The 17,821-nt window shown below is 56.9% G+C and overlaps 1 protein-coding gene across 1 annotated transcript in view; it reads left to right on the forward strand.

The window, feature by feature from the left end:
* The window catches only part of LOC137356903 (AP-4 complex accessory subunit RUSC2-like), a 17,816-nt gene extending 306 nt beyond the window's left edge, over positions 1 to 17,510 (forward strand). The window contains exons 2-6 of the mRNA XM_068022742.1: positions 1,997 to 2,102; positions 6,391 to 6,437; positions 9,459 to 10,653; positions 15,782 to 15,916; positions 16,900 to 17,510. Of these exons, the coding sequence (XP_067878843.1) occupies positions 1,997 to 2,102; positions 6,391 to 6,437; positions 9,459 to 10,653; positions 15,782 to 15,916; positions 16,900 to 17,065 (1,649 nt within the window). The 3' untranslated portion in view covers positions 17,066 to 17,510. The remainder of the gene's footprint in view (positions 1 to 1,996; positions 2,103 to 6,390; positions 6,438 to 9,458; positions 10,654 to 15,781; positions 15,917 to 16,899) is intronic.
* Positions 17,511 to 17,821: the final 311 nt, after the last annotated feature.

A 17,821-nucleotide genomic window follows, 5' to 3' on the forward strand; every position in this document is an offset into this window, starting at 1 on the left:
TACTTTTCCCCCTCTCACTTTTCCCCCTCTCACTTTTCCCCCTCTCACTTTTCCCCCTCTCACTTTTCCCCCTCTCACATTTCCCCCTCTCACTTTTCCCCCTCTCACTTTTCCCCTCTCACTTTTCCCCCTCTCACTTTTCCCCCTCTCACTTTTCCCCCTCTCTCTCTTTTCCCCCTCTCTCTCTTTCCCCCTCTCTCTTTCCCCCTCTCTCTCTCTCCCCCTCTCTCTCTCCCCCTCTCTCTCCCTCCCTCTCCTCCCTCCCCTCTCCTCCCTCCCCTCTCTCCTCCTCCCCTCTCTCCTCCTCCCCTCTCTCCTCCACCCGCCTCTCTCCTCCACCCCCCCTCTCTCCTCCTCCCCCCCTCTCTCCTCCTCCCCCCCCCCTGCTCCTCCCCCCTCTCTGCTCCTCCCCCCTCTCTGCTCCTCCCCCCTCTCTCCTCCTCCCCCCTCTCTCCTCCTCCCTCCCTCTCTGCTCCTCCCCCCTCTCTGCTCCTCCCCCCTCTCTGCTCCTCCCCCCTCTCTGCTCCTCCCCCCCTCTCTCCTCCTCCCTCCCTCTCTCCTCCTCCCCCCTCTCTCCTCCTCCTCCCCCCTCTCTCCTCCTCCTCCCCCCTCTCTCCTCCTCCTCCCCCCTCTCTCCTCCTCCTCCCCCCTCTCTCCTCCTCCTCCCCCCCCTCTCTCCTCCTCCCCCCCTCTCTCCTCCTCCCCCCCTCTCTCCTCCTCCCTCCCTCTCTCCTCCTCCCCCCTCTCTCCTCCTCCCCCCCTCTCCCCCCTCTCTCCCCCTCCCCCTCTCTCCCCCTCCCCCTCTCTCCCTCTCCCTCTCTCCTCCTCCTCCCCCCTCTCTCCTCCTCCTCCCCCACTCTCTCCTCCTCCTCCCCCCCTCTCTCCTCCTCCCCCCCCTCTCTCCTCCTCCCCTCTCTTTCCCCTTCTCTCTCCTCCTCTTTCTCCCTCCCTCTCTCCTCCCTCCCTCTCTCCTCCCTCCCCTCTCTCATCCTCCCCCCTCTCTTCTCCTCCCCCCTCTCCTCCTCCCCCCTCTCCTCCTCCCCCCTCTCTTCTCCTCCCCCCCTCTCTCCTCCTCCCCCCCTCCTCCTCCCTCTCTCCTCATAACCCCCCTCTCTCCTCCCCTCCTCTCTCCTCCCCCCTCTCTCCTCCTCCCCCCCTCTCTCCTCCTCCCCCCCTCTCTCCTCCTCCTCCCCCTCTCTCCTCCTCCCTTCCTCCTCCCCCTCTCTCCTCCTCCCTTCCTCCTCCCCCTCTCTCCTCCTCCCTTCCTCCTCCTCCCCCCTCTCTCCTCCCTCCCCCCTCCTCCCCCCCTCTCTCCTCCTCCTCCCCCTCTCTCCTCCTCCTCCCCCTCTCTCCTCCTCCCCCTCTTTCCTCCCTCCCCCTCTCTCCTCCTCCCTCCCCCTCTCTCCTCCTCCCTCCCCCTCTCTCCTCCTCCCTCCCCCCTCTCCTCCTCCCTCCCCCCTCTCTCCTCCTCCCTCCCCCCCCTCTTCCCCCTCCCCCCCCTCTTCCCCCTCCCCCCCCTCTTCCCCCTCTCTCCTCCTCCCTCCCCCCTCTCTCCTCCTCCCTCCCCCCTCTCTCCTCCTCCCTCCCCCCTCTCTCCTCCTCCCTCCCCCTCTCTCCTCCTCCCTCCCCCCTCCTCCCTCCCCCCTCCCCCCTCTCCCCTCCCCCCTCTCCTCCTCCCTCCCCCCTCTCCCCTCCCCCCTCTCCTCCTCCCTCCCCCCCCTCTCCTCCTCCCTTCCTCCTCCCTCCCCCCTCTCTCCTCCTCCCTCCCCCCTCTCTCCTCCTCCCTCCCCCCTCTCTCCTCCTCCCTCCCCCCTCTCCTTCTCCTCCCTCCCCCTCTCTCCTCCTCCCTCCCCCCTCTCCTTCTCCTCCCTCCCCCTCTCTCCTCCTCCCCCCCTCCCTCCCCCACTAAAAGACAGTTAAGTTTGGATTGATGGGAGGGGGTTTTCCCTGTTGATGTGTTGTGTGTCTATTCTCATTCTGCCTCTGCTCTCTGTAGGTCCCTGTCTCAAGCCCCTGCACAGCCTGTTTTGTCAGCTGGATCAGCTCTCCCAGCTCAGAAACTCCCAGAAGAAGTTCAATGCTTTTATATTTGGCCTGTTAAAGTAAGTGAGTTGCAGTCCCTGCTAGAGCTCTCTGCTAACTGTGGGTGAGATTCTCATTCTCTCTCTCTCTCCCACCTCTCTCTCTCTCCCCCCCTCTCTCCCTCCCTCTCAATCCCCCTCTCTCCCTCCCTCTCCCTTCCTTTCTCTCTCTCTCTCTCTCACTCCCCCCTCTCTCTCTCCCTCCCTCCCCCTCCTCTCTCTCTCTCCCTCCCTCCCCCTCCTCTCTCTCTCAATTCCCCCTCCCCCTCTCTCAATTCCCCTTCCCCTCTCTCTCTCTCTCTCTCTCTCTCTCAATTCCCCCCTCTTTCTCTCTCTCTCTCAACTCTCTCCCTCCCCCTCCCCCCCCCTCTCTCAATCCCTCTCTCTCTCTCTCAATCCCTCTCTCTCCCTCTCTCACAATTCCCCCTCCCTCTCTCTCGTCAGCACGGTTTTGTGAAAGGTAGGTCGTGCCTCACAAACCTTATTGAGTTTTTCGAGAAGGTGACCAAACAGGTGGATGAGGGTAAAGCCGTGGATGTGGTGTATATGGATTTCAGTAAGGCGTTTGATAAGGTTCCCCACGGTAGGCTATTGCAGAAAATACGCAAGTATGGGGTTGAAGGTGATTTAGAGCTTTGGATCAGAAATTGGCTAGCTGAAAGAAGACAGAGGGTGGTGGTTGATGGCAAATGTTCATCCTGGAGTTTAGTTACTAGTGGTGTACCGCAAGGTTCTGTTTTGGGGCCACTGCTGTTTGTCATTTTTATAAACGACCTGGATGAGGGTGTAGAAGGGTGGGTTAGTAAATTTGCGGATGACACGAAGGTCGGTGGAGTTGTGGATAGTGCCGAAGGATGTTGTAGGGTACAGAGGGACATAGATAGGCTGCAGAGCTGGGCTGAGATGGCAAATGGAGTTTAATGCGGAGAAGTGTGAGGTGATTCACTTTGGAAGGAGTAACAGCAATGCAGAGTACTGGGCTAATGGGAAGATTCTTGGTAGTGTAGATGAGCAGAGAGATCTTGGTATCCAGGTACATAAATCCCTGAAAGTTGCTACCCAGGTTAATAGGGCTGTTAAGAAGGCATATGGTGTGTTAGCCTTTATTAGTAGGGGGATCGAGTTTCAGAGCCACGGGGTCATGATGCAGCTGTACAAAACTCTGGTGAGGCCGCACCTGGAGTATTGCGTGCAGTTCTGGTCACCGCATTATAGGAAGGATGTCGAAGCTTTGGAAAGGGTGCAGAGGAGATTTACTAGGATGTTGCCTGGTATGGAAGGAAGGTCTTACGAGGAAAGGCTGAGGGACTTGGGGTTGTTTTCGTTAGAGAGAAGGAGGAGGAGAGGTGACTTAATAGAGACATACAAGATAATCAGAGGGTTAGATAGGGTGGATAGTGAGAGTCTTTTTCCTCGGATGAGGATGGCAAACACGAGGGGACATAGCTTTAAGTTGAGGGGTGAAAGATATAGGACAGATGTCAGAGGTAGTTTCTTTACGCAGAGAGTAGTAGGGGCGTGGAACGCCCTGCCTGCAACAGTAGTAGACTCGCCAACTTTAAGGGCATTTAAGTGGTCATTGGATAGACATATGGATGTAAATGGAATAGTGTAGGTCAGATGATCGGCGCAACATCGAGGGCCGAAGGGCCTGTACTGCGCTGTAATATTCTAATTCTAATTCTAATTCAATTCCCCCTCCCCTCTCTCTCTCTCTCTCTCAATCCCTCTCTCTCCCTTCCCCCTCCCTCTCTCTCAATTCCCCCTCTCTCAATTCCCCCCCCCCCCTCACCTCTCAATCCCCCCTCTCTCTCTCTCTTTCTCTCTCAATTTCCCCCCCCCCACTCAATCTCTGTCAATTCCTCTCCCCCCTCTCTCTCTCTCAATGACTAAAGTTAGATTAGGGCCAATCAAGGATAGTAGTGGGAAGTTGTGTGTGGAATCGGAGGAGATAGGGGAAGTGTTAAATGAATATTTTGCGTCAGTATTTACAGTAGAGAAAGAAAATGTTGTCGAGGAGAATACTGAGATTCAGGCTACTAGGCTAGATAGGATTGAGGTTCACAAGGAGGAGGTGTTAGCAATTTTGGAAAGTGTGAAAATAGATAAGTCCCCTGGGCCAGATGGGATTTATCCTAGGATTCTCTGGGAAGCCAGGGAGGAGATTGCAGAGCCTTTGTCCTTGATCTTTATGTCGTCATTGTCGACAGGAATAGTGCCGGAAGACTGGAGGATAGCAAATGTTGTCCCCTTGTTCAAGAAGGGGAGTAGAGACAGCCCTGGTAATTATAGACCTGTGAGCCTTACTTCGGTTGTGGGTAAAATGTTGGAAAAGGTTATAAGAGACAGGATTTATAATCATCTTGAAAAGAATAAGTTCATTAGCGATAGTCAGCATGGTTTTGTGAAGGGTAGGTCGTGCCTCACAAACCTTTTTGAGTTTTTCGAGAAGGTTACCAAACAGGTGGATGAGGGTAAAGCAGTGGATGTGGTGTATATGGATTTCAGTAAGGCGTTTGATAAGGTTCCCCATGGTAGGCTATTGCAGAAAATACGGAAGTATGGGGTTGAAGGTGATTTAGAGTTTTGGATCAGAAATTGGCTAGCTGAAAGAAGAGGGTGGTGGTTGATGGCAAATGTTCATCCTGGAGTTTAGTTACTAGTGGTGTACCGCAAGGATCTGTTTTGGGGCCACTGCTGTTTGTCATTTTTATAAATTACTTGGAAGAGGGTGTAGAAGGGTGGGTTAGTAAATTTGCAGATGACGCGAAGGTCGGTGGAGTTGTGGATAGTGCCGAAGGATGTTGTAGGGTACAGAGGGACATAGATAGGCTGCAGAGCTGGGCTGAGAGATGGCAAATGGAGTTTAATGCGGAAAAGTGTGAGGTGATTCACTTTGGAAGGAGTAACAGGAATGCAGAGTACTGGGCTAATGGGAAGATTCTTGGTAGTGTAGATGAACAGAGAGATCTTGGTGTCCAGGTACATAAATCCCTGAAAGTTGCTACCCAGGTTAATAGGGCTGTTAAGAAGGCATATGGTGTGTTAGCTTTTATTAGTAGGGGGATCGAGTTTCGGAGCCACGAGGTCATGCTGCAGCTGTACAAAACTCTGGTGCGGCCGCACCTGGAGTATTGCGTGCAGTTCTGGTCACCGCATTATAGGAAGGATGTGGAAGCTTTGGAAAAGGTGCAGAGGAGATTTACTAGGATGTTGCCTGGTATGGAGGGAAGGTCTTACGAGGAAAGGCTGAGGGACTTGAGGTTGTTTTCGTTGGAGAGAAGGAGGAGGAGAGGTGACTTAATAGAGACATATAAGATAATCAGAGGGTTAGACAGGGTGGATAGTGAGAGTCTTTTTCCTCGGATGGTGATGGCAAACACGAGGGGACATAGCTTTAAGTTGAGGGGTGATAGATATAGGACAGATGTTAGAGGTAGTTTCTTTACTCAGAGAGTAGTAGGGGCGTGGAACGCCCTGCCTGCAACAGTAGTAGACTCGCCAACTTTAAGGGCATTTAAGTGGACATTGGATAGACATATGGATGAAAATGGAATAGTGTAGGTCAGATGGTTTCACAGGTCGGCGCAACATCGAGGGCCGAAGGGCCTGTACTGCGCTGTAATGTTCTAATTCTAATTCCCCCTCTCTCTCTCCGCTCAATCCCCCCTCTCTCTCTCTCTCTCAATTCCCCCCCCCACTCAATCTCTGTCAATTCCTCCCCCCCCCCTCTCAATTCCCCCCCTCTCGCTCTCTCTCTCTCTCTCTCTCTCTCTCTCTCTCAATTCCCCCCCTCTCTCTCTCTCTCTCTCTCTCTCAATTCCCCCCTCTCTCTCTCTCAATTTCTGTCAATTCCTCCTCCCTCTCATCTCTCTCTCTCTCTCAATTCCCCCCCCTTCTCTCTCTCTCTCTCTCTCTCTCTCTCAATTCCCCCCTCTCTCTCTCTCAATTTCTGTCAATTCCTCCTCCCTCTCATCTCTCTCTCTCTCAATTCCCCCCCTTCTCTCTCTCTCTCTCTCTCAATTCCCCCTCTCTCTCTCTCAATCTCTGTCAATTCCACCCCCCTCTCTCTCTCTCAATTTCTGTCAATTCCTCCTCTCTCTCATCTCTCTCTCTCAATTCCCCCCCCCTTCTCTCTCTCTCTCTCTCTCTCAATCTGTCAATTCCCCCCCACCCCCCTTCTCTCTCTCAATTTCTGTCAATTCCTCCTCGCTCTCTCTCTCTCTCTCTCTCTCTCTCACACTCTCACTCAGTCCTTTGGTATCTGCTCAGTGAACACCTGCTGTCAGCTCTCCTTTTCTCCTTTCAGCCTCAAGCTCCTGGATTTCTGGATGTCCCATCTACACGGCTGCAGAGGTGAGTATCAGCATTTCACAACCTGCAGACATCAAAACAGCAGCTGCTCCATTCAGCATGCCCTATACTCCCAAAACCTGAGGCATCAGGACTAGTCTTACTTACCCCCTGGTCACCTCTCGTTTCCCCCCACCCCCTCCCCATCCCCTCCCTCTCCCTTCCCTCTCCCTTCCCTCTCCCTTCCCCCTCCCTTCCCCCTCCCTTCCCCCTCCCTTCCCTCTCCCTTCCCTCTCCCTTCCCCCTCCCCTCCCCCCTCCCCTTTCCCCCTCTCCCCCTCCCCCTCTTGCTTCCCCCTCCAGCCTCCCACTCACCACCCCCTTCCCCCGCTCCCCAGCACTTCTCCCTCCCTCAACACACTCTATCTATCCCTCCCTCCCCCTCCCCTCCTCACTCTCTCCCTCCCCTCCTGGCGTTCTCCCTCCCCTCCTGGCGTTCTCCCTCCCCTCCTCGCTCTCTCCCTCCCTCCCTTCCTCGCTCTCTCCCTCCCCTCCTCGCGCTCTCCCTCCCCTCCTCGCGCTCTCCCTCCCCTCCTCGCGCTCTCCCTCCCCTCCTCGCTCTCTCCCTCCCTCCTCGCTCTCTCCCTCCCCTCCTCGCTCTCTCCCTCCCCTTCTCGCTCTCTCCCTCCCCTCTCTCTCTCTCTCTCTCTCTCTCTCTCCCACCCCCTCACTCTCTCTCACCCCCCCCCTCTCTCTCTCTCTCTCTCTCTCTCTCCTCCCTTCCTCTCTTTCCCCCCCCTCGCCATCTCAGCCTCCCACACCTGGGCCTCCCGCATCGCCCATACCCTCTTTACCTCCTTTCCTTCCCCTACCCCCTTTCCCTCACCCCCTCTCATCCCATTTCCCTCAACTTTTCTCACATTTCCCTCACATTCTCCCCCAACACACCATCTTCCCCTCCCTCTCTTCCCCCTCCCCTCTTCCCCCTCCCCTCTTCCCCCTCCCCTCTTCCACACCCTCCCCTCTTCCACACCCTCCCCTCTTCCACACCCTCCCCTCTTCCACACCCTCCCCTCTTCCCCCTCCCCTCTTCCCCCTCCCCTCTTCCACACCCTCTCCCCTCTTCCACACCCTCTCCCCTCTTCCCCCCCCTCTCCCCTCTTCCCCCCCCCTCTCCCCTCTTACCCTCTCCCCTCTTACCCTCTCCCCTCTTCCCCCCCTCTCCCCTCTTTCCCCACCCTCTCCCCCCTCCCCTCTTCCCCACCCTCTCCCCTCTTCCCCCCTTCCCCTCTTCCCCCACCTCTCCCCTCTTCCCCACCCCCTCCCCTCTTCCCCACCCCCTCCCCTCTTCCCCACCCTCTCCCCTCTTCCCCACCCTCTCCCCTCTTCCCCACCCTCTCCCCTCTTCCCCCCTTCCCCTCTTCCCCCACCTCTCCCCTCTTCCCCACCCCCTCCCCTCTTCCCCACCCTCTCCCCTCTTCCCCACCCTCTCCCCTCTTCCCCACCCTCTCCCCTCTTCCCCCACCTCTCCCCTCTTCCCCACCCTCTTCCCCACCCTCTCCCCTCTTCCCCACCCTCTCCCCTCTTCCCCACCCTCTCCCCTCTTCCCCACCCTCTCCCCTCTTCCCCCACCCTCTCCCCTCTTCCCCCACCTCTCCCCTCTTCCACACCCTCCCCTCTTCCACACCCTCCCCTCTTCCACACCCTCCCCTCTTCCACACCCTCCCCTCTTCCCCCCTTCCCCTCTTCCCCCCCTCCCCTCTTCCCCCACCTCTCCCCTCTTCCCCCACCTCTCCCCTCTTCCCCCACCTCTCCCCTCTTCCCCCACCTCTCCCCTCTTCCCCCCAACCCTCCCCTCTTTCCCCCCAACCCTCCCCTCTTTCCCCCCAACCCTCCCCTCTTCCCCCCCCTCTCCCCTCTTCCCCCCCCTCTCCCCTCTTCCCCCCCCCCTCTCCCCTCTTCCCCCACCTCTCCCCTCTTCCCCCCCTCTCCCCTCTTCCCCCCCCCTCCCCTCTTCCCACCCCCCCCCCTTTCTGCCCCCCCTCCCCTGTGGTGAAGTAATTTCCTGGAACAGCAATAAATCCAAGGTCAGTAAGGGAGCAAACTGCTCTCCGATCCCCTGCGGCAATCGAAAGCAGTCCAGGAAACCAACAATCCAGCTGTAAACTGTAACATCTCGTCTACATATTGTAATCTCTGCCTCATTGAGGAAGTGGTCCTGCTCCCTGCCCTCTGGCCAGGCAGGGTCTGGCACTGTGTCACCCATAGCCCTGAGACAGGGAGTCATCACATCATCTCAAAGTCAGAGGATATGGGATCGAGACCCCACTTGAGACTTCAGTTCAAAACCCAGGCTGCCACTCCCAGTGCAGTACTGAGGGAGTGCCGCACTGTCGGAGGGTCAGTACTGAGGTAGCGCTGCACTGTCGGAGGGTCAGTACTGAGGGAGCGCCGCACTGTCGGAGGGTCAGTACTGAGGGTGTGCCGCACTGTCGGAGGGTCAGCTGAGCTGTCGGGGTCAGGCTGGGGCCGCACTGTCGGAGGGTCAGTGCTGAGGGAGTGCCGCACTGTCGGAGGGTCAGTGCTGAGGGAGTGCTGCACTGTCGGAGGTCAGTACTGAGGGAGAGCTGCACTGTCAGGTGCATCTTTGGATGAGACGTTAAACCGAGGCCCTCTCTGCCCCCTCAGGTGATCCCATGACACTGCTCAAAGAGCAGAGGAGTTCTTCCGCTGCCCTGGGTTAATATTTATCCCTCGTCACCCAACATCACCAGAAAAAGATGGATGATCTGGTTATTATCTCACTGCTGTTTGTGGGATCTTGCTGTGCACAAATTGGCTGCTGCGTTTCCTACATTAAAGCAGTGACTACGCGTCAAAGTAATGGTTCATTGGCTATAAAGCACTTTGGGATCTTCTGAGGGTGTGAAAGGTGTGATCGAAATGCAAGTCTTTTGTTCATTTTCTTCATCATGCCCCCAGCCCACACACTGGAAACTGGAATTGAGAGTGTGGAGTTTGGAGGGATGGTCTCGACATTACCTTCATGTTAATGTTCCCTCTCTCTGTCTCACTCCTTTTGCAGAGGTTCTGACAACATACTACTCACCAACTGCATTCCTCTCACTGTCCCATAGTTCCGGCTACGCCCTATTCCAAGAACTCCTGCTGCTGCTGCAACCCCTCTCAGTCTTCACCTTCCACCTCGACCCCCTCTTCGAATATCACTACCAGTTCCTGGCAGATCAGGGGGGCCTGGGGAGTGAATCCGGCCTCCGGGGGCTTGCTCAGAAGGAGTGGCACCCAGCCCAGCTCAGTGGGACCCAGCAGGGCGAAAACTCTGCAGTGGCAAGCAGTCAACCGGGCGAGGGGAAAGAGCGGCTCGGGGCAGGTAATCTTCAGAAGCTTCTGTCCGAAGGGTCATCCAATCCAGTGGAGGAGGTCAACCATCAAGGTCAAGCAGAGGTCGAGGAGCCGAGTAGTCAAGAGACAACAGAGGGTGCGAGTGTGAAGAGGCAACAGAATGCCCTGGAGGATCAGAGGGGCAAGGGAGAGTCGGGGTACACGTTGCAGCAAACTTTTGACCAAGCGATGCAGTGGGGAGACAGACTTGCCCAGACGCTGGTGGAACTGAAGAAGCCTTCTGTCCTGCCTCAGCAGGAGCCCCTGGCAGCCCCCACATTCAGCCCGCAGGAGCAGCGAACTGGGGAGGCAGCTCCGGGGGTGAAGAACAACTTGAGTTGGTGGAACCAACTGAGCCAGAGTTCCCAGGTCTACCTCGCACCATCCCAGGGGAGATCGCTGTTCGCCAAGTGGATGAAACCAAAGGCAGCGAGCTCAACCATCAACTCCCCCTTCAAAATGAGTGATCAGGAGTCCTCAGCACCAAAGCAAGGGTCTGCGAGAGGGGCAATGGCTCAGGAAAGCAGCAGACAGCTGAATAAATCGTCCGAGTCCATACTGCAGAGCAGTGAAGACAGAGGGTTCGGTGCCAGCTGCACCGATTCCACTGGCCCAGTGGCTCAGAAAGACTCCACAGGTTCTGTAAACAATGAGCAGCTGTGCAACAGAGACCCATCTGACAAGCCAGAAGAGGCAACTCCGCCCACAGCCACACCTAACCGCAGGCCCGGGTGGTTTAAGAATGAACTGGATTGTAAGGCATTGCTCCCAGGAAGCAACAGGCTGTGGCTGGGGAGACTGTTTGGTGCCAAGGTTCCCTGCACTTACTCACCGGGCACTGACCAAACACACCAGGAGGCCAAGGACCATCGAGGCCGGTAATGCAGCAACTCGCTACTCACCCTCGGAGTCCATCACATTCCCAGTCTGCTCATATTCCCAGTGTGCTCAACCTCGTGGTCCATCACATTCCCAGTCTGCTCACATTCCCAGTCTGCTCACCCTCGAGGTCCCCTCACATTCCCAGTCTGCTCAACCTCGTGGTCCATCACATTCCCAGTCTGCTCACATTCCCGGTCTGCTCACCCTCGAGGTCCCCTCACATTCCCAGTCTGCTCACCCTCGCGGTCCATCACATTCCCAGTCTGCTCACCCACGCAGTCCCCTCACATTCCCAGTCTGCTCACCCTCGCAGTCCCCTCACATTCCCAGTCTGCTCACCCTCGCAGTCCCCTCACATTCCCAGTCTGCTCACCCTCGCAGTCCCCTCACATTCCCAGTCTGCTCACCCTCGCGGTCCCCTCACATTCCCAGTCTGCTCACCCTCGCAGTCCCCTCACATTCCCAGTCTGCTCACCCTCGCAGTCTGCTCACATTCCCAGTCTGCTCACCCTCGCAGTCCCCTCACATTCCCAGTCTGCTCACCCTCGCAGTCCCCTCACATTCCCAGTCTGCTCACCCTCGCAGTCCCCTCACATTCCCAGTCTGCTCACCCTCGCGGTCCCCTCACATTCCCAGTCTGCTCACCCTCGCGGTCCCCTCACATTCCCAGTCTGCTCGACCTTGAGGTTTGCTCACATTCCCAGTCTGCTCATCCTCACGGTCCCCTCACATTCCCAGTCTGCTCACATTCCCAGTCTGCTCACATTCCCAGTCCGCTCACATTCCCAGTCTGCTCACCCTCGCGTTCCGCTCACATTCCCAGTCTGCTTGCCCTTGCGGTCTGCTCACATTCCCAGTCTGCTCACCCTCGCAGTCCCCTCACATTCCCAGTCTGCTCACCCTCGCAGTCCCCTCACATTCCCAGTCTGCTCACCCTCGCAGTCCCCTCACATTCCCAGTCTGCTCACCCTCGCGGTCCCCTCACATTCCCAGTCTGCTCACCCTCGCAGTCCCCTCACATTCCCAGTCTGCTCACATTCCCAGTCCGCTCACATTCCCAGTCTGCTCACCCTCGCGTTCCGCTCACATTCCCAGTCTGCTTGCCCTTGCGGTCTGCTCACATTCCCAGTCTGCTCACCCTCGCTGTCTCCTCACATTCCCAGTCTGCTCGACCTTGAGGTCTGCTCACATTCCCAGTCTGCTCATCCTCACGGTCCCCTCACATTCCCAGTCTGCTCACATTCCCAGTCTGCTCACATTCCCAGTCTGCTCACATTCCCAGTCCGCTCACATTCCCAGTCTGCTCACCCTCGCGTTCCGCTCACATTCCCAGTCTGCTTGCCCTTGCGGTCTGCTCACATTCCCAGACTGCTCACCCTCGCTGTCTCCTCACATTCCCGGTCCGCTCACATTCCCGGTCCGCTCACATTCCCGGTCCGCTCACATTCCCGGTCCGCTCACATTCCCGGTCCGCTCACATTCCCGGTCCGCTCACATTCCCGGTCTGCTCACCCTCGCAGTCCCCTCACATTCCCAGTCTGCTCACCCTCGCAGTCCCCTCACATTCCCAGTCTGCTCACCCTCGCAGTCCCCTCACATTCCCAGTCTGCTCACCCTCGCAGTCCCCTCACATTCCCAGTCTGCTCACCCTCGCGGTCCCCTCACATTCCCAGTCTGCTCACCCTCGCAGTCCCCTCACATTCCCAGTCTGCTCACCCTCGCGGTCCCCTCACATTCCCAGTCTGCTCACCCTCGCAGTCCCCTCACATTCCCAGTCTGCTCACCCTCGCAGTCTGCTCACATTCCCAGTCTGCTCACCCTCGCGGTCCCCTCACATTCCCAGTCTGCTCACCCTCGCAGTCCCCTCACATTCCCAGTCTGCTCACCCTCGCGGTCCCCTCACATTCCCAGTCTGCTCGACCTTGAGGTCTGCTCACATTCCCAGTCTGCTCATCCTCACGGTCCCCTCACATTCCCAGTCTGCTCACATTCCCAGTCCGCTCACATTCCCAGTCTGCTCACCCTCGCGTTCCGCTCACATTCCCAGTCTGCTTGCCCTTGCGGTCTGCTCACATTCCCAGACTGCTCACCCTCGCTGTCTCCTCACATTCCCGGTCCGCTCACATTCCCGGTCCGCTCACATTCCCGGTCCGCTCACATTCCCGGTCCGCTCACATTCCCGGTCTGCTCACCCTCGCGGTCCGCTCACATTCCCAGTCTGCTCACATTCCCAGTCTGCTCACCCTCGCGTTCCGCTCACATTCCCGGTCTGCTCGCCATCGCAGTTTGATCACATTCCCAGTCTGCTCACCCTCACGGTCCCCTCTCATTCCCAGTCTGCTCACATTCCCAGTCTGCTCGACCTTGAGGTCTGCTCACATTCCCGGTCTGCTCACCCTCACGGTCCCCTCACATTCCCAGTCTGCTCACATTCCCAGTCTGCTCGACCTTGAGGTCTGCTCACATTCCCAGTCTGCTCACCCTCACGGTCCCCTCACATTCCCAGTCTGCTCACATTCCCAGTCTGCTCACCCTCGCGGTCTGCTCACATTCCCAGTCTGCTCACCCTCGCGGTCTCCTCACATTCCCAGTCTGTTCACGTTCCCCTCACATTCCCAGTCTGCTCACCCTCGCGGTCCCCTCACATTCCCAGTCTGCTCACATTCCCGGTCTGCTCACCCTCGAGGTCCCCTCACATTCCCAGTCTGCTCACCCTCGCGGTCTGCTCACCCTCGCGGTCTGCTCACCCTCGCGGTCTGCTCACCCTCGCGGTCTGCTCACATTCCCGGTCTGTTCACGTTCCCCTCACATTCCCAGTCTGCTCACCCTCGCGGTCCCCTCACATTCCCAGTCTGCTCACCCTCGCGGTCCCCTCACATTCCCAGTCTGCTCACATTCCCGGTCTGCTCACCCTCGAGGTCCCCTCACATTCCCAGTCTGCTCACCCTCGCGGTCCCCTCACATTCCCAGTCTGCTCACATTCCCGGTCTGTTCACGTTCCCCTCACATTCCCAGTCTGCTCACCCTCGCGGTCCCCTCACATTCCCAGTCTGCTCACATTCCCAGTCTGCTCACATTCCCGGTCTGCTCACCCTCGAGGTCCCCTCACATTCCCAGTCTGCTCACCCTCGCGGTCCCCTCACATTCCCAGTCTGCTCACATTCCCAGTCTGCTCACCTTCACGTTCCCCTCACATTCCCAGTCTGCTCACCCTCGCGGTCTGCTCACATTCCCAGTCTGCTCACCCTCGCGGTCTCCTCACATTCCCAGTCTGTTCACGTTCCCCTCACATTCCCAGTCTGCTCACCCTCGCGGTCCCCTCACATTCCCAGTCTGCTCACATTCCCGGTCTGCTCACCCTCGAGGTCCCCTCACATTCCCAGTCTGCTCACCCTCGAGGTCCCCTCACATTCCCAGTCTGCTCACCCTCGCGGTCCCCTCACATTCCCAGTCTGCTCACATTCCCGGTCTGCTCACCCTCGAGGTCCCCTCACATTCCCAGTCTGCTCACCCTCGAGGTCCCCTCACATTCCCAGTCTGCTCACATTCCCAGTCTGCTCACCTTCACGTTCCCCTCACATTCCCAGTCTGCTCACCCTCGAGGTCCCCTCACATTCCCAGTCTGCTCACCCTCGAGGTCCCCTCACATTCCCAGTCTGCTCACATTCCCAGTCTGCTCACCCTCGCGGTCTGCTCACATTCCCAGTCTGCTCACCCTCGCGGTCTGCTCACATTCCCGGTCTGCTCACATTCCCAGTCTGCTCACCTTCACGTTCCCCTCACATTCCCAGTCTGCTCACATTCCCGGTTTGCTCACATTCCCAGTCTGCTCACCCTCGCGGTCTGCTCACATTCCCGGTCTGCTCACATTCCCAGTCTGCTCACCTTCACGTTCCCCTCACATTCCCAGTCTGCTCACATTCCCGGTCTGCTCACATTCCCAGTCTGCTCACCTTCACGTTCCCCTCACATTCCCAGTCTGCTCACATTCCCGGTTTGCTCACATTCCCAGTCTGCTCACCCTCGAGGTCCCCTCACATTCCCAGTCTGCTCACATTCCCAGTCTGCTCACCCTCGCGGTCTGCTCACATTCCCAGTCTGCTCACCCTCGCGGTCTGCTCACATTCCCGGTCTGCTCACATTCCCAGTCTGCTCACCTTCACGTTCCCCTCACATTCCCAGTCTGCTCACATTCCCGGTTTGCTCACATTCCCAGTCTGCTCACCCTCGCGATCCGCTCACATTCCCAGTCTGCTCACCCTCGCGGTGTGCTCACCCTCGAGGTCCCCTCACATTCCCAGTCTGCTTGACCTTGAGGTCTGCTCACATTCCTGGTCTGCTCACCCTCACGGTCCCCTCACATTCCCAGTCTGCTCACATCCCGGTCTGCTCACATTCCCGGTCTGCTCACCCTCGCGGTCCCCTCACATTCCCGGTCCCCTCAAACCCGCCGTCTCCTCTCACTCACAGTTTACTCTTGCTCATGGTCTCCAAACACGCTGCTTACACTCGCAGTCACACACTCGCCGTCTGCTCATACCTGCGGTCTCTCCCCTTGTGTTAGTCCTGATTGCACGATGAGGTTTGGGTGTCGTGGATGGGTGACTGGGTGAGAGCTGGTCAGGAACTGGACAGATCCACCTACCTCACTAACAGTATTACTCACCTGGTTTGTGTCTCTGTGACAGTAGAGCCAGCCCCAGTACAAATGTGTGAATATTTGTACACACACGCACATGAGTGTAAATACACGTGCAAACATTCACACAGGTTTATACAACATATATAAACACAGGCAGACAACTGCACTAAACCCTAACTCGAACCACATACAGAAGCAGATCTTGTACTTGTGAACACGTGTGCACATTTATACATTGACACAGCTCCTGTACTTTCACTTCCCTGCCAGCTGTTTGTGTTGATCTGAAATGTGTTGTACTTTTGGTTTCAGATGGAGTGAATAATCACTGGAGTGAAGGCTGAGTGACCCTGAGTCTCTGCTCCTCCCCACTCCACCCCCTTCCCAGGGTTCAGTCACTACTCCCCTCTTCCCCCCCTGCTCCCCAGGGTTCACTCTCCGTCTCCCCCAGGTGACCAGCCCTTTGCTGTTTATTTTTGCAGGTTGCCTTCTGACTGGCTGCAGGTGAGTACCAGCCACTTTGACCAGCTGCTGAAAGTGATTCCTGTGCGGAAGGACAGGTTCCCACCGCTGACCGAGATAAATACCCCATCACAGGAACCCACCAGCTCAGCGAGGTAGGGACAGCTTTTCATTCATTGCACCCACTCCTCCCGCTCACCACCAATTCCCTCTCACGTGAAGGCAGGCTGACTTTCAGTAGCATCTGAGAGTCGCATGCGGCCTTCCTGTACCTCACCTGTCTGAAGAAACCAAGCAGCCAATATACACACAAGGTCCCACAAACAGCAATCTGACAATGACCCACAGCATCTGCTTTTAGTGATGTTGAGTGAGGGATAAATATTGGCCACAGGACAACGGGGGAACTCCTCCTGCCCTTCAAATAGCAGCTGTGGCATTTTTTTAAACCCACCTGAGAGGGCAGAAAGGGTTTCTGTTTAACGTCTCAACCAAAAGCCGGCACCTCCGACAGTGCGGCACTCCCTCAGTACTGACACTCCGACAGTGCGGCACTCCCTCAGTACTGACCCTCCGACAGTGCGGCGCTCCCTCAGTACTGACCCTCCGACAGTGCGGCGCTCCCTCAGTACTGACCCTCCGACAGTGCGGCACTCCCTCAGTACTGACCCTCCGACAGTGCGGCACTCCCTCAGTACTGACCCTCCCACAGTGCGGCACTCCCTCAGTACTGACCCTCCGACAGTGCTGCACTCCCTCAGTACTGACGCTCCGACAGTGCGGCACTCTCTCAGTACTGACCCTCCGACAGTGCGGCACTCCCTCAGTACTGACACTCCGACAGTGCGGCACTCCCTCAGTACTGACACTCCGACAGTGCGGCACTCTCTCAGTACTGACCCTCCGACAGTGAGGCGCTCCCTCAGTACTGACCCTCCGACAGGGCGGCGCTCCCTCAGTCTGGATTGTGCCCTCAATTCCGTGGAGTGAGACCTGAACTCATAACCTTCGGACTCAGAGGTGAAGAACGCGGCCTCCTGAGTCATGGTTGACATGGGCTGTGGGTGATGTTCTGTGTGTGGTGGTTTGGGGAACTATGAGGTTTCTGATCACTGAGCAGCCTCTTTTTCGCTCCTAGGATGGTGCGGACACTGTGTGATCATACGGCCACAGATAAAGACCACCTGAGCTTCAGGAAAGGAGACACGCTGGAGATCCTGGCCTGTGTGGACGAGGATTGGATCCACTGTTGCCACGGTGATACCTCTGGCCTTGTGCCTATTGGATACACGTCACTCATCTAGCAAATCGGGACACTCGCGGCTAAAAATTATAAGCTGCTCAAGTTGCTATGGTAACGCTTTACCGTCCTTCCAACTCCTGACACCAGTCGTCACCTTGTGTTCCAGCTGTTTCCCATAACACCGATAAACTCACCGTTAAACCTCAGTCATTCCGAGGCACCAGATCAGTCCTTGTTTCATTTCCTGTGAGATTCAACACTGTGCCCTTGAAACCCTCACCTTATCCGAGAGAGTGAGAAATACAAACAGTGGGTAAAAGGGAATGATTCACTCCTGTCTGGGACTGTACAACCCGTGTGTGTCTCAGTGTCAGCTCCTGTACATGTACAGTACACACAGTGGGTAAAAGGGAATGATTCACTCCTGTCTGGGACTGTACAACCCGTGTGTGTCTCAGTGTCAGCTCCTGTACATGTACAGTACACAGTGGGTAAAAGGGAATAATTCACTCCTGTGTGTGTCTCAGTGTCAGCTCCTGTACATGTACAGTACACACAGTGGGTAAAAGGGAATGATTCACTCCTGTCTGGGACTGTACAACCCGTGTGTGTCTCAGTGTCAGCTCCTGTACATGTACAGTACACACAGTGGGTAAAAGGGAATGATTCACTCTTGTCTGGGACTGTACAACCCGTGTGTGTCTCAGTGTCAGCTCCTGTACATGTACAGTACACACAGTGGGTAAAAGGGAATGATTCACTCTTGTCTGGGACTGTACAACCCGTGTGTGTCTCAGTGTCAGCTCCTGTACATGTA

Source organism: Heterodontus francisci, chromosome 46 (genome assembly GCF_036365525.1).
Source record: "Heterodontus francisci isolate sHetFra1 chromosome 46, sHetFra1.hap1, whole genome shotgun sequence".
Taxonomy (NCBI): Eukaryota; Metazoa; Chordata; class Chondrichthyes; order Heterodontiformes; family Heterodontidae; genus Heterodontus; species Heterodontus francisci.